The 27776-nt window shown below is 46.8% G+C and overlaps 1 protein-coding gene across 2 annotated transcripts; it reads left to right on the top strand.

Annotated features, from left to right (window-relative positions):
* Window positions 1–5875: 5875 nt before the first annotated feature.
* On the top strand, window positions 5876–27492 carry PM20D1 (peptidase M20 domain containing 1). 2 transcript variants are annotated; one of them, XM_045841455.1, is made up of 13 exons: window positions 5876–6106; window positions 9423–9509; window positions 10925–11157; window positions 11602–11688; window positions 13038–13171; window positions 13473–13592; window positions 14391–14466; window positions 14835–14896; window positions 15135–15213; window positions 17280–17351; window positions 23187–23355; window positions 25792–25891; window positions 27132–27492. In XM_045841455.1, the coding sequence occupies exons 1-13, from the start codon at window positions 5941–5943 to the stop codon at window positions 27253–27255; spliced, it is 1509 nt and encodes a 502-aa protein (XP_045697411.1). In that variant the 5' UTR covers window positions 5876–5940; the 3' UTR covers window positions 27256–27492. The 2 variants fall into 2 exon arrangements, with proteins under 2 accessions (XP_045697411.1, XP_045697412.1); XM_045841456.1 differs by lacking the exon at window positions 9423–9509.
* Window positions 27493–27776: the final 284 nt, after the last annotated feature.

Below are 27776 nucleotides of genomic sequence, written 5' to 3'. Positions count from 1 at the left end.
TGAAAGAGGAAAAGAGCCTAAGAAGCACAAATCAGTAGCTACAGAATAGTCATGGGGAAGTCAGTAAAGCATAGGAAATACAAGTCAATAACACTGTGTTAACTATGTATGGTGCCAGTTGGGATACTGAAAATATCAGGGGGAACACTGGTAAAGTATGTGATTGTCTAACCAGTAAGCTATGCACCTGAAACCAGTACCAAAGAAAATTGGGAAAAAGAAACTAAAATAATGCATAACAATAGCATACAGAGAGAAGGTGATCATAATTCAAGTGTTCAAAGTCTTCATTTTTTAAAAAAAAAGGGTTACAATATTAACTTCAAATTTGTTAAATATGCATACTAAATTTTCAGTGGTAAATCGTAAGAAGACAAAGAATATAATTTCCAAACCAATGGAGCAAAGGAGACTAGAATAAGAAAATAAATTACAACAATAAAAATGTAATTATTTTTAAAGAAATAAATGGTAGAAAAGAAGCATAGGAAAAAAGTAGTGCTCAGTAAAACACAGAAACTGTCAGATTAGACTAAAAATTAAATCCAGAGATCCTTCTACAGCATAAGAACACTAAAATATAAAAAAGATCGACAAGATAAATATCCACCAAAAGAACAGGGTAACTATATTAATAGCAGACAAATTAGCTTTAAGACAAAGTGATTATTAAACATAAAGAAGACTGCTGTATCATGAAAAAACTTTCAACTCCAAATAAAGATATAACAATTCCACACTTGAATGCACCAAATAAGCCTCAAAATATATAAGGCCAAATTGATATTTTTAAACTGAAAAAAATAATAAGTCCACCAAAACAATCGAAGATTTCAGCACACCTCGCTCATTGTTTGTAGGTTATAAAGATAAATAACAGCAAGGTATGGAAGAGTTACACAATAAAATAAACAAGCTTTATTTAATGAGCACGTGTGGATTCTGCACACACAATTAAAATTTGGAGTTCTTTTTAAGCACACATGAAATATTTATAAAAGTTGATCATAAGCTAGGGCCTTTGAAATTCTCGGCAAATTCCAGATAGGTATCATTCCACATTTTCTGCCCACAATGCAGTGAAGTTAAAATGCAATTACAGAAAGATAACTATAATTTATAGCAAATTATAAATTTGCACTTATAAACAACTTCTAAATAACTCTTAGTCAAAGAAAAAATCATAGTTGAGGGAAAGTTCAAAACAATTAGGACCTAACAGTGACGAAAATACTGCATATCAAAACTTGTGGCATGCAGGGAAGCAGGCTTCAAAGGAAATTTATAGCCTTAAATGCTTGTATTAGAAAAGAAAAAAGGTGAGAGTTAATGGGTCAGATGTTGAACTAGAACAGTTGAAAAAGGTAAATAGCCCTGGCTGGTGTAACTCAGTGGATTGAGCACGGGCTGCGAACCAAAGTGTCGCAGATTCGATTCCCAGTCAGGGCACATGCCTGGGTTGCAGGCCATGGCCCCCAGCAACCGCACATTAATGTTTCTCTCTCTCTCTCTTTCTCCCTCCCTTCCCTCTCTAAAAATAAAATAAATAAAGTCTTTTTTTAAAAAAGGAAAATAAACGCAAAGAAAGTAAAGATAAGGAGATAGTAATGATAGTATTGCTAACATTTATTGAATGGTTACATAAGCTACATACTCTTCCAAGTGCTTTACATGTATTAACCCATTTAATCTTCCTCAAAATCCAAAGAGGTACATACTCTTATTGCCCACATTCTAAAGAAGAGAAAACTGAGGCTCAGAATGGTTACACATGTTAAGGTCACTCAGTACAACCCCATGAATGTGGAGGAGCTAGAATTTTAACCCAGGCAGTCTGGCTCCAGAGCTTAAGCTCTTAACTATGTAATGTTAGCTATATGAATAAACCACTAAGGAGATGAAATTTACCAAAATGTAATCATGTAACTTAGTAATTTAGTAATTAGTAAGTTAGTAATTTCAATTAGTAATTTAAAACTTCTCCACAGAGAAAATAGCAGGCTCAGATTACTTTTTAGAATTCTTAGAAAAATATGTTAGAGTTTTAGCTCACCTTCGTATTCCAGAGAATGCGAAAACAACAAAGACATGGAAGATCATTCCTCTGTTCAGTGGTTTCAGTATGGTGGTACTCTCTTTCTCTCCCTCTCTCCCTCCTCTCCCTCTGTCTCCTCAGCGGTCCACAGGGAGACAGTCCAGAGCTGGTATGAGTGCCCAAGGACTCAGCTCTTGTCCTTCCTCAATGAGGACTTCATCATCATGGTCCAGCATGGAAGAATAGGTATGCTTTACATATTTTTTAAGTACCAAATGTTACATGATAAGAGAATTTAAAGAATATTTAAGTACAGGAAAGTGCTTATGATATAATGCTAAAGAAAAGAAACAGTGACTTATGATCCTATTTAATCAAATGTTTAAAATCTTTCAGTATTTTTGACAAGTTTCCCAAAAAACAAGTTCTAAATGAAATCCTACTGACCTTGAACTGGCTTTGGGATTTTCCAGAGAGTCCCTAGTACATCTCAAAGATTTGTTCTCTCTTCTCATAAAAAAAGAGATGCTTAACTAACTAGACTTATTTGATATGTTCAACTACATGAGAAATATTGTCAATAAAAAGTAATACAAAGCACTCTTTATGTTGTATTTATATAAATACGTTATAAGTGTTCCAGAAAATTATATGAAATTCTCAAAATTCTGACATGTCCTGGTGTAATGTTATTGGTTATAATTCTAGTTATTCTCTTCAACTGTCAAATTTACTTGTAAGTTCCATTATTTTCATTATATATGTATGTGAACTGTCACCAGATCTTTAACTATGGCTATTTTTAAGATTTTTTTTCATTTACAAACAGTTATTGTTATATTCTGATGTTTTTGTAAAAGTGTTCCTGCAGAAATGCTTCATCTTCAAAAAGGTTCATGAAAAAGACCCTAACAAGTACTCTAGAATGCAGGTTTCTGATAACTTTAAGACTATAACACTAAACTGGGTAAGAATTTCTAAAACTCTAGTGAAAAGTTAATTGATTCATAAAGCTGCCAACCCAAGATGAAACAAAACAAGAATTAATTACATAAGACTGAATGAACTGACAAAATAATTACAATTTTTATGATTTCATTTAAAACATGGCTGGTTCTCCAAAGTTTTATTTCCCAGGCTTAAAGGACCCTTTTTCTTCTTCTCTTTTAAGCTATCTATAATGTACAGCAATTTGGTAAGTTGTGTCTTTGCAACAATGGTTGAAGCATTTATCTTTTTATTTCTCTACCTGGAACCTCCAGAATTCTGTAACTCTTATTAAATAGTCTTTTTTATGACAATATATGTATTTGTATAAGTTCAATAGGAATCTGTTCTCCTTATAACAGGATGCAATTGAACAAGCCCTTGGTTTGGCTTTTTAGCCTAAAGAGACCTTAAAGACCTAATCTGAGATTCCTTATGAAAAGTTCTAACAAAGCAGGTTTAAAAGAGCCTATATTGTCACTACTATTCTTGCTGCACCTGTGTAAATAATCAAGCCAAATGTACTGAAACTAGACTTACTTTGCAAACAAGTTAGTCTTACTATGGTTATCTTTGATAGAAATGGGGATTATTATAGAAAGAAAAATTATATTTCAGTAATATACCTTTGTGGATATCAGATCCTAGTGCTGTTCATTGTCTTTGGGCTTGACAACCTAAAAAAAATGGCCCGAGAGGGAAGCAACAAGCATTTATTTCAATAGCTATTTGGGAAGCACTGATTCAATCTGGAGACAAAGGCAAGGGGTATGGATGCGAAAGGGAAGGGAACAATAACAGCAGTGGAAGGGAGGCATTTGTATAGGTGTGGATAAGCTGACATAATGATGTTAATTCTAAATGATGTTTTCAATTTTCAGTCCAGGAACCACAAGTGTTACAGTCATAATGCCTGCTTTTTTATTGTTGCTATCCTTCGAAGCAGTTCTTTGGGACACAATGTTGTTGCATTAGGCCCAGTCTAAAAGGTTATTTTGCCCTGCTTTAACATTCCAGAGGTTCAAGGCATAAGACATGCAAGGCAGTTGTGGGATGGCAGCTCCCTCCCCATTTTAAAGTGGCTCCGTTTATATCATTATTTTACAAAGTTTTGTTTTCTACCTGAAAACGGAACTGAATCCTGAATTCTTCTAGTTTCTTCCAATATTTAGCTAGAATTTTCCAAACTAACATTTTCCATTTTCTCCTTGTCTTTTGACTTGGAACCACCATGAAACTAAAACTGCCTCTTTTCTAAAACCATTCCAGCTAAAACTTGACAACTTAGTATCAACTTTAGAGAGATCACTGCAACAGCTGATAGGGACAATCTTTGTGCCTGGTGGTCTGCGGGCCACTCAGATCATCAGAGACATTCAAACTGCAAACCAGGGAAATCTGTTGTTGTATTGCCACTGCTTGCCCTCACTCCTCCTGATGATGTTTCAGACCTGACATCTAGAACTCGGCTCCACTGGCTGCTCTCCAGACTCAGAAACTGAATTTATAATTTGCTCAAACTATTAACCTTTGTTTTTCTTTTGTTTCCACAGAAATGCCTTTCATTAAATTACCTGATTGCTCACAACATATAGACGCCTAATTTAGAAGGAAGCTCATCTGCAAAACCAGCTCCTGAAGTAAAACATCCTTATGTTCATCCTGTCCTCAGTTATCATGTAGACACATTGTGTGGTGCCAATGTAAACAACTTTTAAAACATTGAAACCCATTTGGATTATTTAATTGGTTAAATATTGACTCCTGGTAATCTCTGGACTGGGAAAGTTTTCAATCCTTGCCTATTATGCTCCCTGTGGTCATCATATTAACCTTTCTAACACGTTATACTCTTAAGGGTTTTAAGTGCCTGTCAGCAGCCACTCACATGCCAAATGGTGCCTATCAGGATCAAACAAGTGAATGAAACAAACAACAACCACATAAATTATGAAGACGGTAACTACATGGCCCTCTGGCCTGACGACTCAACTAGTGGAAACAGCGAATGTGTGATTCCTCGACCTGACTACGTCATCGGGGTCACCAGGAGAGCTGCTCTGTGGGGGGGTCACACTCTCAGCCCGCTGAGCAATGACCAAAAGGGGTGAATTGTCAAAATCGAAACCACGTGGAAACCAGCCATGAAGTTTCCCTGAGCAGATGAAACCAGTTTAGTCGTACAAACAAGTTTAATGTAGCATATTTTGCAAGACTAACTTGATGTGGTTATTTCTCATTTATGCCTCTGAAAATCATAAGCAAAATCTAAACTGTTTCCCAAGGGTGATATGAAGTAATCACTGAAAATTCAAATATTGTAACCAATCACTGTGAAGAATAGTCACTGCTTTTCTCACTGTATAAATTCCATGTTTTGGTTTAAATGCTCCAGGTTTGAAGACACTCTTTTTAGTGTGTGCACAATAAGTTTTTACTCATTATTACTACTTCAGTGATTGATTGGTTTTACTTTGGCTGTTTATGAACCTTTGACAAGCTTCATTCGCTTTATTTTGCTTTTCCCTCCACTCCCTTTAATTTGATTTAGTGTCATATAGCAAGAGATTTATCAGTATCTCAAAGTAGATACTGATAAATCTCTATCTCAAAGCAGAAGATCAAGCACAGACACGACTTGTCACAGGCCTAGAGCCCTACTACATCACCTCCCTCTACAGCTGCATGCTAAATAGTTAAGAAACCACAACCCCCAAAAGGCCTTGCGGGCCTGGGCCGGTGCCGTCCCATCGATTGGTCAGCCCACAGACCTAGACCAGCGATGATTGGCCGAGTCTGAGAATGAGGTGGAGCTAAGGCCATTGCTGTAATTGGACCAGTGACTGGGCCAGGACCGCGAGCTGGGCTTTTGGGTTCAAGCTCCAGCTGCAAAGCAACAGAAAGAACCTGAGAGAAATATGGCTCGGCAATACGTTTGCAAGGCCCTGGCTGCTCTGCTGCTGCTAGGTGTCGCCGCTGTCTCCACATCCAAGGGTCTGAAGGGCAAGGAGCATCAGAGGGTCTCGTGGATTCCTTCTCAGTTCAGCCAAAAGGAACGCGTCACGATGAAGGAAACGCTGAAAGGTGAGCTTGGGTTCCCTTCGCCCACCTTAGTTCAAATATATGAGCCCCTCTCTCCTCCTGCCAGCCCAGTACTGCCCTCTCCCCTTACAGAGCGGCCACTACTCTAACTGGAGCTCCGTTACACACCGCAACCCAGTCCAGTCCTAACCTCCATCCCTGCACCTGGAGTCCGAAATTAGGGAGGCCACTTCTTCCCCACACCTGATATCTGGGGACTCCGTGTCGCCTGTCTAGGCTGAAAGTTCCAGCTTTGCCGGCAGGGCAGTCACCCACCCTGGCTCCTGCTCCTGCTTGCTGTTTGTACTTTAGATTTTATTTATCTATTTTTAGAGATTAGAGGAAGTGAGGGGGAAAGGTAGGGAGAGAAACATCAGTATGTGGTTGCCTCTTGCCTCTGGCGCGCCCCCAACCGGGAACCTGGCATGCCACCCAGACATGTGCCTTGACTGGGATGGGACCAGCGACACCTTGGGTTGCAGGCCGACTTTCAATCTGCTGAGCCACACCAGCCAGGGCTATTTGTACTTTTAACCTTTGAAAGTTTAAATGTATGTTAAATCTCTTGAGTTATTTTAAGACTAATTTATCTTAATCTTATCAGCTACAGCGTGGGAAATTGGGGTTTAGGTCAGTTCAATGATCTTCCCCCAGGATCCCACAGCAAGGAGTGGGCACTAGGTGGGTGACGAAACCTCGCACCTGCAGGACCTGCTAAACACTAGGTGGCTCCAAGAAGGGGGTGTCACTGAGAGTGGCACGTTCCTAATTTCTTCTCCTAATTAGAGGACATCTCTCTCCTAGACCTCAAACCAAGGCTTAAATTCATTTACATTCTTAATCTGTATTTTCCAGGAGAAAAAAAAAAAAAAACTCGAAGATTTCTGTTAGTGCCAGATCCTGTGGGATAATGTGCCTTTTTTCACCACTGGGCTTAGCTCCAAGTAGTGGATTGCAAGAAACTGCCTACGTCAACTGTGCAAGCAGATGCAGAAGCCAAGAGTTAACCCCTGTGATTGAATATAACCCATGAGAGCTGGAATGATAGGCCTGGGAGGCAAAGCAGTGCATTTTCAAAGCTCAGAGTAAAGAGTGCTCAGGAAGGCATTGGGCAGCTGCTCACCAGAGTCTCTGCACAGAAGAAAGCAAAAGCTAGATAAGGACCTAAAGTAGGAACCTGAGAGCGGCATAGCTTAGAACTGAACAAGACAAAATGCCAGACTCGGATCTTGGATCTGCCTCTTCTGTAGGCAGTTTATTTAATCTTTTTGAACCTTGGTTTCCCCATCTGCATAGTGGGCTGTAAGGTAGGGCTGATCCTTAGAAGAAGGGAATACAGAATTAAGCTTGTCCTTCAGAGGCCTTCTGTTGACATGGAGCTGCTCCAGGTACATTTTGTCCCCCACTATGTTTTGAGGTAGCTTTCTAATCAAATAGTCTCATAATTCACTGTGTTTCCCCTCCCAGTGGTGTTTGCATTTGATAATCAGACTCTTTAAAAGACTATAAAGCCCTCCTGGCTCGAAGGGATGAGCATATTGTCAGTTCAGGAACTAAGACATCTGGGTTGGGCAGATGAGATTATTTAGGATTGAAGAGCTTGTACCCAGAGCTTCCCAGGCGTGGAAAGCCGGCCCTCACTGGGAGGCCTGTGAGACTGGGTGAGCCAGTCCAGGAGGAGGCAGCCCACTCACTGCACAGAGCATGCAGAGCCTCATCCGTGGAGGGACCCCGGACTGTGGGCTCCTGGTTCGTCAAAGGGATGGTGGTTTCAGAGGCAGAGTGAGGCCTTAGGAAGCAATTTATAGCAGCTCCCACCCAGGGCAGGATTCAAAATCTACTTTCCTCCACCTCTCCACCCCTCATCTTGGATTATGTTTTTCTCAAAAAACCATATCACCTTCAACAAACCCAACAGGCCTGCGTTTAAATTTCAGGTCTGCTGCTCGTTTCTGGACAACCTGGAGGGACTCACCTAACCACTCTGAGCTTGTTTCCTCACCTTCAAATTAGGAAAAACAGCAGTACCTACTTTAAAGGATTATCTTTCCCTCCACAATAAGATAATGAAGTCAAAGATGCTTTCGTACCCAGAGTGCTGTGGAGAAACCAATGGCTGCTGTGACCTGTAACCTCCCACTTCTTTTTTCCCTCCTCTGCTTTTCTTGTTTCTTTCATTTTGTTTTATTGTTGTTCTGTCTTTTCCCTCCACCTCTCCCCTCCGCACCCAGACATCCCCCACCTACGACCCTTAATCCCAACCCCCCCTTGTTTTTGTCCATGTGTGCTTTATAGTTGTTCCTGAAAACCTGCCCCCTTTTCCCCCCATTATCCCCTCCCCTCTCCCCACTGGTTACTGTCCATTTGTTCTTAATTTCAATGTCTCTGATTATATTTTGCTTGCTTGTTTGTTTCGTTGATTAGGTTCCAGTTAAAGGTGAGATCGTATGGTATTTGTCTTTCACCGCCTGGCATATTTCACTTAGCATAATGCTCTCCAGTTCCACCTATGCTGTCCCACTTCTTGTTACAGGAAAAACTCGGTTCTTCTTGCTGATGCAGTAAAGAATTACAGATCAGCAAGTGTACTAGCGTGCAAGCAAAGTATATTAGTGATGTGTTCTCGTGGAGGAAAATGGGCCTGGCCGAGGTGGGGGTGAAAGGCATAGGGTTGGGTGGCAAAAGCCGGGGCAGCAAGAGCACCAGGTCCTTTGTCCTGAGGACTTATGTAGCTGGCAGGATGGGGGTGAGGGAGTTGCATATTGATTGGTGGGTAAGATGGTGCCAGCTTCCCTGGGGGAATGTGACTACCCAAACACAGATATATGTGGGGGTCTGTTTCCCCGAATTCTCATCTTGCTCCAGACCACATTCATTCATGCTATTGTAAAACAGATACGTGACAGGAGGCAGTCAGTTCAAGCTGGAGCAGTTACCCAAAGTTATTTATGGGCTCTTTCTGTAAGCAGTAGGGACCCCCTTATAAAACAGATAGTGACCAGAGGTAGGCAGTTAACCAAAGTCGTTTTATGGGCTTTTTCTTTGGGTGCCGTGGACCCCCTCCTCTTCCCCTTTCCAGGCTTTGGGATGAATACACAATTTCTAAGCCTTTCTTTCCCAGACAGTGGAAACGATACTTAGAATTTCAAGCGCTTCCCTCCTCTCGTGTTAGCAATGTGTTTCTTGTGATGCTGGAACACCTGGCAATCTTATTGCATCAGGCTCAGGACTGCTGAGTCAGTGTGTAAGACATACCTCCCTCCCACCCCCCGGTTTACCATCCACCCCACCTAACACTCCGACTGCCCATCTCCCACAGGTGCCATCCAGATCCCCACAGTGTCTTTCAGGCCCGGGGAGTTCAACAGAACAGCGCTGGCTGAGTTTGGAGAATACATGTATAAAGGTCAGCACAAACTGTAGAAAGACAGTGGGAGAGTTAGGAATCGGGACACAGTTCTTTAACAAGATGATGAAGAGGTTTATTCTGTGACTGACCAAAGGACAATCTAGTTCCCGTGGGTCTCTTTTGAGTTTGTGCATGACAGGGAGGGGCGGAGGGGAGAATCCAGGTGCTAGAGGGAAGGCAGAGGGGAGACCAGAGATCTGCCCTTTGAAGAACTAAAGCACGTAGCCATTGGGTTGGAGTTTAATTCTCCCAGTCCTCGCCCTTAATATGTGTTAGTCAGTAAATCAGAAAGCAGGACTAGGAATTCTTTGTTCCCATGCAAGTTTCCGGAACTATGCCCATTGCTTCTCCCCCACCCCCACCTCCATACAAACACCTACACGCCTGCACACACAGACTTGAGCTATCACGTTGGTCCTCCCTCCTCACCCCCACTGCCCATGAGCTGCAGGATAGGTCGGGGTGAGGGGGAGATTTGGAACCCCCCACTCTCCATATGAAAAGCTCATGGAGAGTTTTAAGGCCACCTTCCTAAATCAAATAAAAAGCAGCCCCTCCAGAGTTGACAGGGTGGGAGCAGCTGGGCGAGGGGCAGCAGTGGCCGGCTGTCCAACCCTCTGGGACAGGTGGACCCGACTGAGATTAACCCCCTGCAGCCGGGCGGAAGCCAGCTGGAAGCCTTCACTGTATAGGAGGCGAACAAACAGAAACAAATGTACAGTGACAGTAAACTGGACAAGCTGGCTGACAAAATGAAAGCGTTTTCCACTATGGGTTTTTGTTTTCAGGTATCCACACTGGTATTTGCGGATTCTCCCAACAAGTCTCAGTGGGGGAGCAAAGCTCTTCCCTCCAAGCACAGCAGGCCACCTGTGTCAAGGCTTCTCTGTAGCCCGAATATTGACCCTGGGAACATCCACGCTCGGGCACAGAAGTGTGGCCTCGTGCTGGGCAGAACACCCTCCTACGTCCATATAACACAAACAGTAGGAGTATTATTTTGTTTTTTAAGAAAATATCTCTGATTTCTTTTATATATAAAAGGGTCATGTTTGGTTCCAAGTAATTTGGATACTGGGGTCTACTATACTCAAAATTTAACACAACCCTAGTTCGCACATCACTGTAACATGTGCTTGTGACAACATGTTTCATAGGTCGGGCCATGCCAGGCCGTGAGCCACAGGCTGACACAGCTGTGGGGTCATTACATTGCAACAGCACATTACGGTGTGGGCAAGACGCATTCAGAGACTGTAGACAAATCCGAAATCAGACTGCCTTTGTCTCGGAAGGCTTCTTAAAGAAGGCTATCTTTTTTTTTTTTAAGGGCAGGGGCACCAAATTGTGGGAAAACCAAAGGAAACTTAAATCTGGCTTTCTCTCCCTGCTTTTCATCCCTCTGCTCCTAGCCTTCCCTACGGTGTTCAGAACCAGCTTCATCCAGCATGAAGTCGTGGGAGAATACAGCCACCTGCTCACCGTCCGAGGCTCGGACCCACGCCTGCAGCCCTACATGCTGCTGTCTCACATCGACGTGGTGCCTGCCCCCGACCAAGGCTGGGAGGTGCCCCCATTCTCTGGGTTGGAGCGTGATGGCTTCATCTACGGCCGAGGCACACTAGACAACAAGAATGCTGTGATGGTCTGAAACGCTCCATTCTCTCTGCCTTGGGGCCCTAAAGATCAACCCAGGATCGGGGGGTGCTCGGCTGACCCCTGGGAGGCAGGACGTTATTATGGGAGAAAGAACCTGGTCCCCAGCAGACCTGGGTTCCAACCGTCAGTTTGTCACTTGCCTTCTGAGCCTTGATTTCTCAACAATGAAATAGGGTTCAGAGTAGATGATCCCCAGGGACCCTTTCAGCTCTGACATTGATTAATTTATACTCTTGTCCAGGTGGTAGAGGTTTTCCTTCCCCACATGCCGCCCCCTGGGACAATTTGCACTTGTTACTTCTAAAGAGAGCCCAACCCGATCCTGATCCTAGTCATGCCAGCCCTGCTGCAGCTGCCGAGTGTCTCCCCTGCCCGGCACTCCCACTCAAACGACACCCTTTTTTCTCTTCTGTTGTGCTTGTGCCCCCAGGCCATCCTGCAGGCGCTGGAGCTCCTGCTGATCAGAAATTACATCCCCCGGAGATCTTTCTACATTGCTCTGGGCCATGATGAGGAGGTAGAGCCTCTTCATCCCGCACCTACCTCTGGGACCCCTATTGGTCAGGGGCAGTGGAGGGGGGCGTGGTCTTCGCCCAGTCCAGTTGGCTCCCCAGCTGCAGGGTCTTCGGGATATGGTGTGGTGGTTTGCCAACTTCTTTGTGTATCTGTGTGCCAGAACTATCTAAGGCCCTCGGCCAAAATGCAGATTCCTGGGCCCCGTGTCATAGATCTGAATTTTTTTAAAAGATTTATTTATTTATTTTTAGAGAGGGGAAGGGAAAGAAAGAGAGAGGGAGGGAAACATTGATGTGCAAGAGATACATTGGTAGGTGCCCTGACTGGGAATCGAACCAATGGCCTTTTGATTCCTTGGGCCATCACTCAACCCACTGAGCCACACCATCCAGGTCTGAATTTGTTTGTAAAAGACTATTTTTTTTAGAGCAGTTTTGGGTTCACAGCAAAATTGAGAAGATACAGAGATTTCCTATACACTCCCTGCCCCTCACAGGCTCAGCCCACCCTCCATTATCACATCGCCATCCCCCACCAGAGTGGTTGCATTCGTTACAATCGATGGGCCTACACCGACACACAACAATCACCTGAAGCTCATGGTTTGCCTTAGGGTTCACTCTGGCTGTTGTACCTTCCATGGGTTTGACAAATGCATGACAACAGGTAGCCATGTTGTGGTATCAGACAGAGGTATTTTCACTGCCCTTACCATCCTCTGTGCCTGCCCATCCACCCCTCCCTCCCTCCTCCAGCCCCTGGCAACCACTGATCTTATTGTCTCCGCATTTTTGCCTTTCCCAGAACGTCAGGTAGTTGGAACCAGACAGTTTATAGCCTTTTCAGGTTGGCTCTTGCACTTAATGAGATTCATAGATCTGAATTTTTAGCTAATTTCTTAGTTTATAGCCTTTTCAGGTTGGCTCTTTCACTTAATGATATTCATTGATCTGAATTTTTAGCTAATTTCTTAGTAATATTTGAGGTAGGCAGGCAGTCTGTCAACTAAACCCTGAGAAACATCAGCACGAGGGAAGGAGAACTAGCAGGGAGATCAGTGAATATGTTTCGTTTCTAGTGACGCTGCTTACTTTGACCTTTGGCAAGGTACTTTATACTCTGGGTCTCAGTTTCTTTATTTGTGAAATGAGGGGCGATGGTCCTCCCAGCTCTGACGTCCCAGGAATCTCTGAGGTAGTACTGTCTGGAACCCATCCCCCTCCCCTTTCCTCCAAGGCAGGAGACGGGCAGGAAGGTGCTGGGGGCCCTAGCTAAGTTGGGTGGGTCTCCTTGAGCTACCTCTGGAGGTCTCGCTGAGAAAGGCTGTGGCTCCGGGTTCAATATCTGCAGGTGTTAGGGGCAGGTGGGGCCCAAAAGATCTCAGCCTTGCTCCAGGCAAGGGGTGTCCAGCTGGCCTTCATCGTGGACGAGGGTGGCTTCATCTTGGACGATCTCGTTCCCAGCTTCACAAAGCCCTTTGCCATGTGAGTAAAGCACCCAGCCCCTACCTTGGAAGGCATTCTCACCCATCTGAGATGTCTCCAGCCTGGTATCTGTACGCCATGCTGAAGCAACTCTATATTCTACTCCTCTTGCTTTAATTCCCCTGAGATTCAACGCATTCTGGGCTCCCCCTTTCCCTCCTCTTCTTCAAGTACAGATTTCTCCAGGTAACATGAAGCCAACCTCCCAGCCCCCAGACCACTGTGCAGATCAGCCTGATGGCCTATGGGCTAACTCAGGGTGAGGGGGAAATGGAAGGGCCCTCTCTGATCCTCCCCGCAGGGTTTCAGTCTCCGAGAAGGGTGCACTGACCCTCATGCTGCAAGTAAACATGACTCCAGGCCACTCCGCTGCTCCTCCGAAGGAGACGAGCATTGGCATCCTCGCAGCTGCTGTCAGCCGGTGAGCAGCCCCTGGCCCTGCACCCTGGCACATTCCTGACAGGAAACCTGGGACCTTCCCACTTTGAGTTTGAGGCTAAGCTCCCTGCCCTGGCTGGGCTGAGAAGCCATGGGGGTGCTGCAGGGAGGACAGAGCCACCAGTACCCAGGCAAGAGTTAGAGGTTAGAAGGGGATCCACCTACATGGCATGGAAAGGCCAGCAAACGAAAGCCAGCTCAAGTAACCGGAACGGTCTGAGGTCCAAAACAGGAGTCGGAAACACAGGCTGGCAGTGACACACGGTGTTGAGTTCACGACCTGCCCGCTTGGTGCGAGGACAAAGGCTGCTGGCTGTGGGCGAAGACAGCAGGTCCTGTAGCAGCAGAGCCTACCTCGGTCTGGGTTTGCTTTTTGTTTTTGTTTTTTTAGCAAAGTGGGAAGAACTGTATTTATGGGATTAAATATTCTCAGGCTTTGTGCACAGCAGTGGGCATATGGTGGTGGGGAAAACAGACAGTGCCTCTCCTCGAGCCTCTCCTCGAGTAACTCAGTTAGCGGGGGAGACTGAAGACCCAGCCACAGTGTGGTAAGTGACGGGGGGCGAGTGGGCGCCCGGACTTGGTCGGGCAGGCAGACACAGCTCCTGCTGTTGGAGAAGAGGTGGTCTGGCTTGTGCTTTGAGATGTGTGCGTAGTTCACGGGTGGAGGTGAACAGGAGACCTCCTGGCCAGGCCTGCACAAACATCCTGCCTCCCTCCTTCAAACCGTCGATCTTTGACTGGGGTTGGGTAAGTCTTGAGAACTTCTCTTCTCTTCCAGACTGGAGCAGACCCCAATGCCGAACATGTTTGGAAGTGGGCCATTGGCGATGACACTGCAGCAACTGGCTAGTGAGGTGTGAGAAGAAGTCTCACGTGCTGCTGGTCAGCTGTGGGAGAGGAAGAAAGGGTGCTGGGAAGTAGCCTTTAGAGCAGTAAGAGGGCCTACTGCTTACCAGTGCTCTGCCCACTAGTTCTCAGCCCCTAGTTCTCAGCCCCTGGCTGAGCCAAGATGCAGGGTCTGGTTTGTTCCCTGGGGTTCTTGGGACTGATCTGAGACCCTAAAACCCGACACCCCCAGGTGCCCTTTGGGAGCTGGTTCCCACTCATCCCTGAGGCTACCGCCGAAGGCAGATATAAAGTAGGAAGAGACCCAGGCCGCAAGGACACTCACCTGCTGTTATGCTGGCCCCCCGAAACCCTGCTGACCTGTTTTCTCTTTCAGTTTCCCTTCCCTACCAACATCGTCATGAACAACCTCTGGTTATTTGGACCCTTTGTACGCAGGTGAAGTTTTATCTTTCCTTCCCTCACACACACTCCCCCACCCACCACCCAATCCCCTCTCCTTGACGCAGCTGTACCCAACTAACAATTGTCCTTTGGCCACCAGACACTGCATGTAACCCATATATAGGACATCCTCCCAGTCTTACAGATCTCCAAGGCTCGGAAGAGTGGGTGGCCCTCCAACCCATTTCTTCTCCCCGTTTGATAACATCTGACCTTAGTCCTTCCGCTTTAGGGCACTGGAGAGGAGCCCTTTGACCAATGCTGTGGTCAGAACTACCACGGCAGTGACCATGTTCCGTGCTGGGGTCAAGGTAACACCCTCTGGTTCCTCCCATACACCTCTTCCCCACTGTCCACCCAGCCTCCATCCCTTGGCCTTGCTCCCTGGGTCCTCCCTACTCCTCTGGTTACAACGGGAATGTAAGAGGGCCCCGTGTGGACTGCCTGCGTCACCCATGTGGTGAGCCTCAAGGGCCAGAGTGCAAGCTGAGACCCACAAAGTCTCTGACCCGCTGGCCGGGTTTTGTGTGTAAGAGTTTTAGAGGGTGTCCATGGCCTCCCACAGGTCCTTTGGGTTGTACAAGAAACAACCATGACACTCGTGTGAAGAGGGTTTACTCAAGAGCTCATTCTTGTGACCTGAACTCATTCAACGTGTTATGTGTCTGCCCATATTTTGCCGTGTATAATGCGCACATGGTTTTGTGCCCATTATTATACCCATGGTCTGTAATCATTACACCCATGTATTAATGCTCATCCTTGTTTTTCCTTCAAAAAATTTGGGCCAAAAAATGTGCATTATACACAATGAAATATGGTACCTAGAATATTAGTCATGTAGACTAAAGGTTTCTAACCTGTCTACTATCAAAGATCTTTATTATTCTTCCTCATATTTTGAAAGATATATCCCCCTAACAAATTTAATGAGTGATTAATAAATTTTTCCCTAGTGTTACCCTGAGTTGAACAGAGAAACTCACCTGCCATTTATAAAAGCTTTCACATTTGTAATATACAGAGCGCTTAGAATGCATCCATTGTCATTCCCCAAATACACTAGATATTCAGATATCTCACCCTCCCATATCTTTTCTTATGCATTTTCACTGCATGCATTTAATCACTGTATTACTTAATGTTTGATTTGTTGTCAAAACAAATCAATTCTCTGTGAGGTTCATTTTCATAGAAATAAATTCCAGGTGAATAATACTTTGATACATTTTTATTCTAAGAACTACTTTTCAGCAAATTAGCCTACTTCTGGTTATGCTAATTAGCATGGGTGTAGGTCTTTCTGAAGCCACGGAAGGAGTTAGACCATTCCCATCATTGTAAGCACCACCACCAACTTCAGGTACCCCATTCACCCAGAACACTGTGTGGCCTTGTGAAGCTCTGGTGATCGGGTTGAGGAGAAGCGAATGGGACCTTAGAAATAGCCCCTGGCCTACCTGACTGGTGTGTCCAGTGTGTTGGCTCGACCCAAGCTGTCTTCCCCAGCTACCTGGGATGTCCACCAAAATAATAGTACTGTGTCCTTGCATTTGAATAGTGTTTTTATCTGTTCAGAATACTTTAACATTGTTACTCCCTTTGATCTTCCTAATAGCTCTATGAATATTACTGTCCCAATTGCCAGTTGAGAAACAGGTACAGAGAGGTTGTACTTACTCAAAATCGGACATACAGTCTGTAAGAGCCCAGTTTTCCTGTCCCTATCTGGTGCTTTTTGGCACCATACCAGTTCAAAGAAAGATAGGCAGTTGGGGAATCCGTTTTCTGATGGCCTCGAAGGAGGAAGAAAATATTTCCATAGCTTAACTCTCGTCTCCGATTAGCCCTGGGTTCTTTCCTGGTAAGGCAAAGATCAGAGTCAAATGTCACAATTGGATGTGGGAAACCAGCAGCAGCAGTAGCACCACCACCATCAGGACCCCCCTCAGGGTTCAGACACGCCAGGATGGGGCCTCCGGGTGCCCTGTTCCAGGAAGCACTAACCCTGACCCTTGCAGAAAGGTCCTGGACACCCTGGGAAAAAGGGCGCACAGCAGACTGCCAGTGGCATTGCCTGGGGCCAACACCAAGGCGCTGGGGTCCCCCAGAGAAAACCTCACTCTGAGCAGTTCTCTGTGGTGCCCTTCACCTTGAGAAGACAAAGGTCCACCCTAAAGCAGAGACACTCCTCTAGCTCTGAACACAACCGCAGGCCAAGGGCCCATGGAAGACATGGGCCTGACAAAAAGTTAAGCCCCAGACTTTAAATCAAATCAGCTCCCTCTCCCCCTATTGGTGGTATAGTTGGCATTTCCTGGGCAGGGAGCAGGTGTGGGGATTTGGCTCAAGCCAGGGTTTGTGGTTCTCCCTCTAGGAGAATGTCATCCCCCCGGTGGCCCAGGCCACAGTCAACTTCAGGATTCACCCTGCGCAGACAGTCCAGGAGGTACGTGCTGTATTTTCCTGATGATGGATTAGCACCAGAAGTGTGGCCCTTAGGACCTGGGTTTAGCTGCAGTCCTGGGGCTGGCCCAGTTTCTCATTTGTTCAACCAACACTTTTCAAAGACTCCCTGTGCACCAGGTCCTTGGCCAGGGTAGGAGATCTCTTGTTTGGGGGAGCTTGGAGTCTGGGGGTGGGCCATGAGTACTAATAAATGATAATAATAGCAAGCATAGTAGGCTTGCTACACATGTGGCACTGCCCTAAGACATACACACACTCGTCCAATCCCCGCAACCACCCTATGAGGTAGGAGTTGTAGCCTCCTCATTTCATGGGGAAGCTAAAGCACAGGTAAGTAACCTGCCCAAGGTTATCCATCTAGCAGCCTAGCTCCAGACTCGATGCTCTTTGCTTTAAGCTACCACACTTGGGATGAACAAATGGAAATAGGACCAGTCCAAAGAAGGGAACAGACGCTACCCCAGGAGAGCCAGGAAAGCCTTTTCTGGCCACTGGAAATTTGAGCTGGGATTGAAAGGACCAGTAGGACTTTACTAGAAGTAAGGCATTCAGGGAAAAGCTAAAGTAAAGCTAAAGAGTAGGATAAATTGGGGGAGAGTGGTGGGAGATGGAAATGGAGGTGCACTTTGGAGACGAAGGCCACATGCGTCATGCTGATGTTTTTGGGCTCTTACCCACGGACAGAAGGGCACTGTCAGAGGCCTTCGGACAGGGCAGTGGTCTGCTCAGATTTGCTTTGAGGGAGGAAATGCTGGCGGCAATGTGGAGGAAGTGCTGGAGTAGGAAGGGACAGTTAGGGAGCTGTGGTGACATCTCAGGCAGTTGGGTACGAAGGTCTCCACCGAGGCAGTGGTCATGGGGTGGAGAAGAAGGTGCCCACAAGAGGTGTGAGAGACAATGAGGGGCGAGAAAAAGGTGGGGTGACTCCAAGGTTTTTCACCTGGGTAGTTGGCCAGGTGCTGATGCCTTTGGCCGAGATTGGGAATTCAAGAACAGCAAGTTTGCAGAGAAATATAATGGTTCCAAAGGTCAAGAAACGTGTGAGATATTAACAGGCAATTATAAATACGTCAGGTCTGGAGAGAGGACGAACTGGAGATACAGGCTGAAGTGCTATTACCATAACTGAAACCCCTAGCATCAATAAAATCCCACAGGAAGGGTGTGCACGATCAGGGGAGAAGGGGGTGGAGAGCAGAGCCTCCCAACGTTCTGCTACAAACATCGACTTAAAAATGTTAGCAATGAATATATGCTGGCAAACTGTGACGAGTGCTATGATGAAAAGGAACCAAGTGCTGTTAGAGAATGTAATGAGGAACCAGACCTTGATGGGGGACAGGCACAGCTTCCCAGAGGAAGTGACACTTGAGCTAGAAGCTGAGGGATGTGTAGAAGTCACACACACCGTTCAGCATACACAGGGAAGGCCAGCTCATTCAAACAGCAGGTTGAGTTAAACAGAATTCAGAAGATAAATCTGATCCTTCATAAAGCGATCAAAAGAGGCAACCGAGCCACTATCGGATAAAGAACACGTTCCAGAATTAAGCAGAGTTAGCAGTGGGTGGTCTCTCCTGGGTCTCTAGCACAGATCCTCGAGGGTCAACCACACTTAAACGTCTGTGGTCCCTTCTCCCAAAGTTCTTCCCCCACAGAAGGTTTTTGTCCTGTCACACAGGGCGGGAGGCCTACCCTCTGCAGGGGGGTGGTGGAGACAGGTAAACAGCCTGCCCAGCGTCACCCGGCGTTCCAGGGGAGCTGGGACGGGTGTGAGCCCTGGGCTCTGCTGCTTTTCATCAAGTGCCAACCTTTGTCCTCTCCCTGGGGGCTCGTTGGGCCAGGAAATCACTGAATTCCCCTCACTGAGTTTCTTTCCACCAGTTTTTTTCCAGCCTCATTCCCACTGCATGCCCTTTCCAAGGACTGTTTCCACCAGCTGGGGCTTTCATCTCCCCAGGCTCTGGCACCTTTCCCTCCTCTCCGGTCCCGTGCCACAGCGGCCTTCCTTCCCGGCCTCTCTGATGAAAGCCCTGGAATCCCTGGGCCCACCCTGCCCACCTGTCCAGTGAGGAATGGAAAGCCTCCATCATCCCGAAAGCGGACAGTGCCCTTTGTCGTCCCTCGGCTCCCTCATGCCCCAGTTCCATGCATTAAGGACACTCCCTGCTGGTCTGAGGGCTGCGGGTTCTGAACCTGGGCTGGTCCCTGGGAACACAAACAGCTCCCAGATTCCTCTTCCTCTGTCTTTAACTGGTCTCTCCCACACTGTGGATGCAGATAGGGCTCCATGGTCTATGAGGAACAGAAGTCTTCAGAAATGTGATAGGCCACCACTTGGAAAGGAAGACTTGTTCTGAGTGGGCCTCAAGGGGTAGAAATAAGGCCATTGGAAGATGCTCCAGGGAGCCCCCGCTTAAAGAAGGGTTTTGGAATATGGAGCCTTGGCTGGTAATGAGCTTCTGAGAGACTAGATGTCCACACACCTAGAGGGCAGTACAGGAGATTCCTTCCTTCCGCTCCCCCTCCCCTCCCCAAGTGTGCTGGAGTGGCTACTATGGGCTAGACATTCTTAGAAGCACTTGGGAAAGTGATGACAAGATTCCCACTCCAACGGAGCTTATGGTCTAGTGGGGAAGACAGCAACCAGCAAGTAATCAAATGAGCAAAGGGACTTTTTTAAAGAGATAAGTATCACAAGGAAAATTATAAGGTAATGTGTCGTAGAGTGATGTGGGGTGGGTGGAGGTGGAGCAGTGAGCAGGTGTAACTCCGGTGGCCAGCGCCCCCTCTGAGGAGGCGCTGACCCTGAGGCCTGAGAAGGAGCACAGGCCTCTAACTTCCACGCGGGTGAAATCCTGCTGGGTGTTTATGACGTGTCTAGCGCTAGATCATATCCTGTGAAGTATAAGCAACACCAAATAAAATTGGACTGAGATGCCACAGAAAGCCGTACTTCAGTCATTGTAAGGAAGGCATTCATGACCGAGTTGCTCAAAAGTAGAATGGAATGTGACACGTGGCGGTGAGCTTTCTGCCGCTGGAAGTGTCCGAGCAGAGACTGGATGACAACCTGTCAGGGGTGTTCTGATGAGACAGAAGCTGGCCTTACAGCAGGATGGAAGCTGGACTTACCAATTTGTAAGTGTCTGTTGTCCTTGCTTTCAACAAATTGACCGTGCACTTGAGAGGAAGATGTATCTACATATAAAACAGAACAGCATGCCTTTGTGCGAATGCGCTATTAGGACCGCAGGAGTTTAGACAAATGAGAGATAAATGTGCACTAAAGTAACTTGGGGGTCCCTCTTACCATTGTCAAGCCTCTCCTCCTGGTCCTGTGCTTGTGTTTCTGCTTATTGCCCAGGACAGTCCCTGCATTCTAAACAGGCAAATAGCAGCTATCGCTTGTTGAGTCTTCAATGTGTGCCAGGCACTGGCCTAAGGACATTACATGTATTCCAGTAATGGTCACAAGCTCTTACCAGGTAGATGCTGTTAATATCCACATGTTAACAGATAAGCGAGCTGAAGCACCGAGAGGTTAAGGAGCTTACCCAAGGCGACACAGTCACAAGTGGCTGTTGGAGGCACAAAGCTTGGTGTCGTTCCCCCCCCCCCCCAGTTTCCATGCACACCCCTTCTGAGTTCAGACTGCCTTCTGCTGGTTCTCCATCACCTCCATATCCTTCCTTCAAATTCTGGGTCAAAATTCATACCATTAAGGAATTAATTTTAAATGACCACCACCCTCTTGCTAGCTCTCTCCTCACCACACGAACCCATAGGTTCTCTGGAAGCAATGAAGCGTTGTCTTCTCAATGTCAGACGGACTGGGTTCAGACACTCAGACCAGCAGTGCTACTGTGTAACCCTGGATAGGCCACTTATGGAGACAACTCCCAGTACTATTTTCATTGGTCCACATCTTTTAAATGCCGTGTATCCAGCATTCCTTGCACGCCTTGAGTGTTCTTCGCACTGGAAGTATAGAATGAGGCAGACCCAGGACTTGCCTTGAAACCGAGCTCTGCGGCCACTCACTGAAAAGGGGCTCGATCTGTGCACCCTCTTCAGTTTCAGGGGGCAGGAATCTTAAGTAATTTACGTCAGAGGCTCAGCAGGCACAGTCCCGACCCACCTCAAAGGGAACAACTTCAGGAGCCTCCCGGTGCGTCAAGAATATGTCACGAGTGTGTACTTTTGTATTAGAGTACTGGGGACATGAAGACTGGAGTGAAAATAAGCTCTGATTTGACCAGTCCCCTCTCCAGCAGGATAATGGTTTGGCTCAAATGGTGGTTTCTGAACCAAAAGTAGGAACCCCCATTTCCTTTCCAGACTCAGCTCCTAGTATGTTCTCAGGGACGGTGACCTAAAAGGGGTGCTTGAGATAATGCCCCGTTTAGGCAACCCCCAACTCTGGGGCACTCTGCATTCTAGGAAGAGACATGTTTAAAGCAACTGCTGATCCTGTGAGTTGAAACTAGTGCTGGGGCGTTGCCCACCTGGCTGGGTGGGTTTGGGGGCCACCCAAAGCCAGCCTCCTGGTCCATTCCCACGTGGCTTCATGTGACCTGATCTTCAGGGTCTGGTCTATATCCTGCCAGCACTTTTGCTGGACTCAGCTCTAGTCATTTCAGACTGAATTTCTAGGAGCTTCCTCAGGTTCCTTCCTGAGGAAAGGAGGCAAAGAGGGTTTTAAGCTTCAATACCACTTCCCCAACTCCTGGTTTTTTGTCTGTGTTGAGCTCATCTTCCTGGCCCCAGTGCAGCTGGTTACAAACAGGAAGCAGGAGTGCCCAGAGAGGGGAAAGCAAAGTGGGTGACCTGTTCCTCACCTGTCCGCGGCTATCCCAGGTTGAAGTGAGGTCATCACATCTATTCCCCGCCTCAGGATGGTTGAGATTTGCATTCTGCTGACTCTTCAACAGTCTCACTCGGCCCATGGCTCAACCCAAGGGAAAGACCCATCATTTCCTTGTTGTCCAATTCCCTACCTGCCCCATGGCTGTGATGCAAGCCTCCCAAGCATGTAACCTAAATTGACTATGCTGCAGCTTGCTTTCCAGAAAGACCCAGCTCTTCTGTCTCCTACAGCCAGTTGGCTGATACTGTGTCCCAGTGCTAAAATGAGTCTCTGTAACTCCTGTGTTCTGCTGTGCTCGAGCGGAATCAGGGCTGTTTAAATTCCATAGTACTTGGCATGAAAGGCAAGGACCTACATCCCAGATTGCTCTATCCAGCAAAGCTTTCATTTAGAATGGAAGGGCAGATAAAGTGCTTCTCAGATAAGGTCAAGTTAAAGGAGTCCATCATCACCAAGCCCTTATTATATGAAATGTTAAAGGGACTTATCTAAGAAAAAGGAGATAAAAAACATGTACAGTAAAATTATAGCAAATTCACAATAATTAACAACCACACCTAAAACAAAAACAAACTAAGCAAACAACTAGAAAGGAACAGAACCACAGAAATGGAGATCACATGGAGGGTTAGCAACAGGGAAGTGGGAGGAGGAGAGAGGGAGAAAAGGTACAGAGAATAAGTAGCACAGGTGGTAGGTAGAAAATAGATGGGGGAGGGTAAGAATAGTATGGGAAATGTAGAAGCTAAAGAACTTATGACACATGGACATGAACTAAAGTGGGGGAATGTGGGTGGGAGAGGGTATGCAGGGTGGAGGGGAGTGAAGGGGGGGAAATGGGTCAACTGTAATAACCCAATCAATAAAATACATTAAAAAATAAATTCCATAGTACTTGGAGAGCAAATTCATAAGAAATCAAACTCGCTTTTGTCCTCCCTGGAGGTCCTTGAACTAGTCAAGAACATTGTGGCTGATGACCGGGTCCAGTTCCACGTGTTGGATACATTTGATCCCCTGCCTGTCAGCCCCTCTGATGATCAGGCCTTGGGCTACCAGCTGATCCGCCAGACCTTACAGTCTGTCTTCCCAGAAGTCAACATTGTTGTCCCAGGTAATGACTTCATCAGCTATGCCTGGGGGGAGGAGGGCTGGAACTGTTTCCTATCCAACAGCCACCCCCACCCCAGCTGTTGAGCCTGAAAACAGCTGGCTATTTCCCCTCCTGGTGGGACTGGAACTGTATCCCTCCACCCTCTTCCCTGGAGTGGAAGTGAGAAAGCAAACAGGAAAGGAGCAGAAACAATAAATTAGGTCAGGTCAAGCCTGGTTCTTGCTTAACCTAGACCAGAGTGAATGGAGGAGAGCGTCAGCCCAGACTCCCCATCCCCTGGAAGAGTCATGGAGGTGGCCGAGGTCCCCCCAGCCTGGTTCTGGTCCGTTCTAGGATACAGCTCAGCAGGGGAATGGGAAGCCCAGCAATACCTCCCGGCCTACACCATTCGCATTTGCCCCCTTCTCTCTCAGCAGCAGTACCTCTGTGCCCTTCTCCAGTCTTCAGCACACTTTCCAAACCCATGCTGTGTAGGCAGTGGTTCTCGAATTTAAGAGATATAGAGGATCCCCCTGGGGAATTTGTTAAAATGCAGATTACCTGGACCTGCATTTCCAAAGAGCTGGGTTAACCAGCTCTGGAGAGGACCTCGGAATCTGCATTTTAAGCAGATACACCAGGGGATTCTAACACCAGATGATGGCTGACCACACTTTGAGAATCTCTGGTCTGTGGTTTGAGAAATGCTCCAGTGTTCAGAACTGGGTCCAGTCCCTTTTTATCTGGGTTGAATCATGGATTCCCTCAAACATTGCCTAAGCTTATACTTAGGACCTGTCCCTTTGCTAGGCATGGGTCCTTAAAGAGCTTACTGTGAAATTCAACATCTGCAAACTCAGGCATGAAAAAAAGCAGCCTTGTTTTTTCAATCAACTTAAATCTGACAATAATCCTCACTCCTCAAAATATTCAGCCTTCCCCTAGCAGGTGTGACTCAGTGGATTGAGCACCAGCCAGCAAACCAAAGGGTCGCTTCTGGTTTGATTCCCAGTCAGGGTATATGCCTGGGTTGCAGGCCAGGTCTCTGGTTGGTGGCACTCGAGAGGCAACCATACATTGATGTTTCTCTTGCTCTCTTTCTCTCTCCCTCCCCTTTTCTCTCTAAAAATAAATAAAGTCTTCAAAAAAGAAATTCAACCTCAGACATTAATGAGGCCTCGAAGGACCCCCACCACTCCCACCTTGAATCAGGCCCTCAGGGTTTTATGTAGCAGCATAGCATTGGAGCCCTTGGCCAGTGGGCATTGGTCCATGTGGTTACCTCTGAGACATCCATTGTCCTGGTCACAGGGTCTCTTTAGGTTGGAGATTTCCTCCCGTTCATTCTCTGGCCTGTGTGGAGAAGGGGATCTTTGCCTCTAGATCTAAGGTCCCATCTCCCTGAAGACATCAAGCAGCCATCCCCTCTGAGGTCTGCCACTTCCTCGGACTTCTGCCACAGAGCAGGGCCTGAGTTCCCCACCACCATCCAGGGACCCTGGCCCCTGCTGCTCCGTATTCTCCTTTCTTGGCTTTAAAAGGCTTTCTGTTGTATCCTCTCCCTTCCGGGGCATCTGCCATAATCCCACTGACAGTTAGGCTTTAACAGAAAAAAAGATAGGCAGCAATCAACTGACAGAAATCCCCAAAGCAAGGAATTGTGAAGGGTCTAGTTACTCTTCTGAAGTTAGGAGTGGAAAATAGAACAAAAGACAAGTTACCATCTCATGCACCCCGCCACACTTCCATGGATGCTGCAGGGGGTGTTGTCCCAAAGCACACTCCTGTCGGGACAAGACCCAGCCCCAGCTCGGGAGTCAGGGGAGCTGCTTCGGGACAGCGGGGTGCTGGAGAATATCCTGGGACTTTCCTGACCTGAGGTCTGACGCTCAGAAGACAGAGGGTGAGAGTAACAGACAGTCATGTTCCGCTTTAAGAAGATTGCATTTCGTCGCAGTCAAGTTCCCCAGAGAGTGTTTAGTTTTGATCTACAATCACACAGAACAAAGCCGGGGCAATAGAGAAGTGATATTTGGATTTATGGATACTACAGGGGTGGGCAAATACAGGTTTACAGTTGTGAGTCCATGAAACAGTTTACTCTTGTGTTATTATTTATTCTTGAGTTACATATGTTTATACAAATACCTATAAACCTACTTTTGCCCACCCCTGCAGATTTCTACAATAGACTGGCTACAGGTGTGAAATGAAGGCACTAGCCTCCCTGGTCCTCGTCGTAGAGAGACAACACTTAGCTTTGGGTCATTCAAGGGCGATCTTACTAATGCCCTAGAGAGGAACGTCCATGTTTCCGGCTGAAATGGCGTTTCAGCAAGACTTTGAGAATGGGTAGGCTACGTGATAAATATTCATAGCTGCAGGCTCCCGTCTCCAACCTCTTCCTTGGCTTGGTTGCTCACCAAAGCCCCCTTCCTCTTGATCTTCCATTTCTAGGTATTTGTATTGGCATGACAGACAGCCGACACTATTCAAACCTCACCACTGGCATCTACCGGTTCAACCCCGTCTATTTGCAGCCTCGGGACTTCCGCGGGTGAGTGAGCAGAACAGTTTTGATTTAACTGGCCTGTCCCCTTCCCGCCCCTTTCTCCTGAAAGGCCACAGAAGGAGGGAAGGCCAGGGTTTGCACGAACTAAAGTGGAGATGTTGTAGAACCCAACTGGCCAGCTTTCCTCGCTGCCAGAGTCTTGCCGCTCCCCAGAATGTGTGGGAATAGGCCACTGTTTTTCAGGGGTGGAGATTTAAAAAGATGATTGGAGAGAACCTCGTAGAATTGGGGCCCTAGAGTGCTCAAGGGCCCAGCTCGTCCTCCCTTTGGGAGAGTGCTTACCCTCTGAACCTCGCTTTCTCCCCCAAGAGGGGGAGACTACAGAGTTCTCAATGACCATGCAGTGACCAAGCAGACACACATGAGGTCAAAGGTGGGTGCCTGCTTTGAATTCTCAGAAGGAAACACACCAGGAACCTAAGACACACTTGCCCATTTTAACTGCTCTGTGTGATCGCTGCCTTGTGGGTTCTTTGGCAAATTTTAAACCTGGGTCGTGCAAAGATGACTTCCATTTACCTCTCTGCTCCTTGTCGTATCCAGACCTGATTTCCCCACAGTAAGTCAGTTGCCAACAGAATGAAAATATTTGAATATGGGCTGAACAGCTTTCATAGTATTTATTTATTTTTTGGTTTCATTTTAAAGAAGGGGCAAGTCGTTAACTCCATATCTCCCTTCATCTGTGAGATCACTTGGCTGCATGTTTTGTGTCGTGGGGAGTCAGGCTGTGGGCGTGAGGTCTGATGGCGAAGAAGTTTCCTGGGGAAGTAAAGAAGGTGGTTCCGTGGGGAAGTAAAGAAAGTACCGGAGGCAGCTGCCCTCCCTAACTCTTGTGCCCCTAGTGACATGGGGGTGGGGTGGGAGCGTGCTGGCTTAGAGATAAGCCTAGATAGGGGCCCTGGCCTAAGAGAAAGAGACTTAGAAAGATCATTTCTCTTCAGAGAAGTTATCGAACGGTTCCAGAGCAGGAGATGATTGTGAATTCCCCAAGGCTTCATTATCATTTTCCCCCACTGTTGTTTACCATGGGCTCAGATCCCCATATGTCATAGGAAACCTCCCTTCTTACAAATGCCCCCTTCCCCGCCTCCTTGCCCACTTCACACCCCAGACGGTCAAAGGCCAGTGGCCTCAGGGTCTATGGGGTGGGGCGTGCTCTCCAACAACACTGTGCTTCAGCAGTGGGCTCTCTCCTTTCTTCCCCCAAATCTCTTTCCCTCAGCCTCCATGGAATTAATGAGAAAATCTCAGTCCAAGGCTATGAGACCCAGGTGAAATTCATCTTCGAGTTTATCCAGAATGCTGACGCAGACCAGAGGCCAGTTCCTCACCTGCACGAGTTGTGAGGTGAGCAGCTGCTCCAGGAGCAGCTGGACCAGGTGTGCCCCACTCTGGGCCCAGACTTACCCGAGGGAAAAGCCAATGTTGATGAAACTTTGGGTCAAAACCACATTGTAACCCCAGCTGGGTAGCCCAGTTGGTTAGAACATCATCCTGATACAAGGTTGCAGGTTCAATTTCCGCACATAGAGGAATCAACCAAAGAATGTATAAATAAGGGGAACAACAGATCGATGTTTCTCTCTCCCCTTCCTCTCTCTCAATCAGTCAATCAATAAAAAATAACTTTAATAAAACGTTGTAATACATCACCACCTGCCTTGCTCACTCCTAAATTCACCCAAGAACTAGGTCAGGGGCCAGCCGGCAGGAATCGAGCTTCACCCTTCCCCCTGCCTCAACTGACCAGCATGTCCTGCCTTCCTGTCCTGTCTGAGAAGGTATGTGACTTGTCTGTTGAATGCTGGTTGTATAACAGTGCCACATTCCAGGGCTGACTTACCAAATGCACGTTTGAAAAGTCTTA

The sequence above is a fragment of the Phyllostomus hastatus genome, unplaced genomic scaffold, assembly GCF_019186645.2.
Source record: "Phyllostomus hastatus isolate PE091 unplaced genomic scaffold, TTU_PhHast_1.1 phas_contig_36, whole genome shotgun sequence".
Classification (NCBI taxonomy): domain Eukaryota; kingdom Metazoa; phylum Chordata; class Mammalia; order Chiroptera; family Phyllostomidae; genus Phyllostomus; species Phyllostomus hastatus.
This window is presented reverse-complemented; position numbering and strand designations above follow the sequence as displayed.

Coding starts and splice junctions, on each gene's coding strand:
- PM20D1 (XM_045841455.1), top strand. CDS start 5,941: ATGGCTCGGCAATACGTTTGCAAGGCCCTGGCTGCTCTGCTGCTGCTA. Junction 9,510..10,924: donor TGGAGAATACATGTATAAAG/GTCAGCACAAAC, acceptor CTCTGCTCCTAG/CCTTCCCTACGGTGTTCAGA. Junction 13,593..14,390: donor CTCGCAGCTGCTGTCAGCCG/GTGAGCAGCCCC, acceptor CTTCTCTTCCAG/ACTGGAGCAGACCCCAATGC.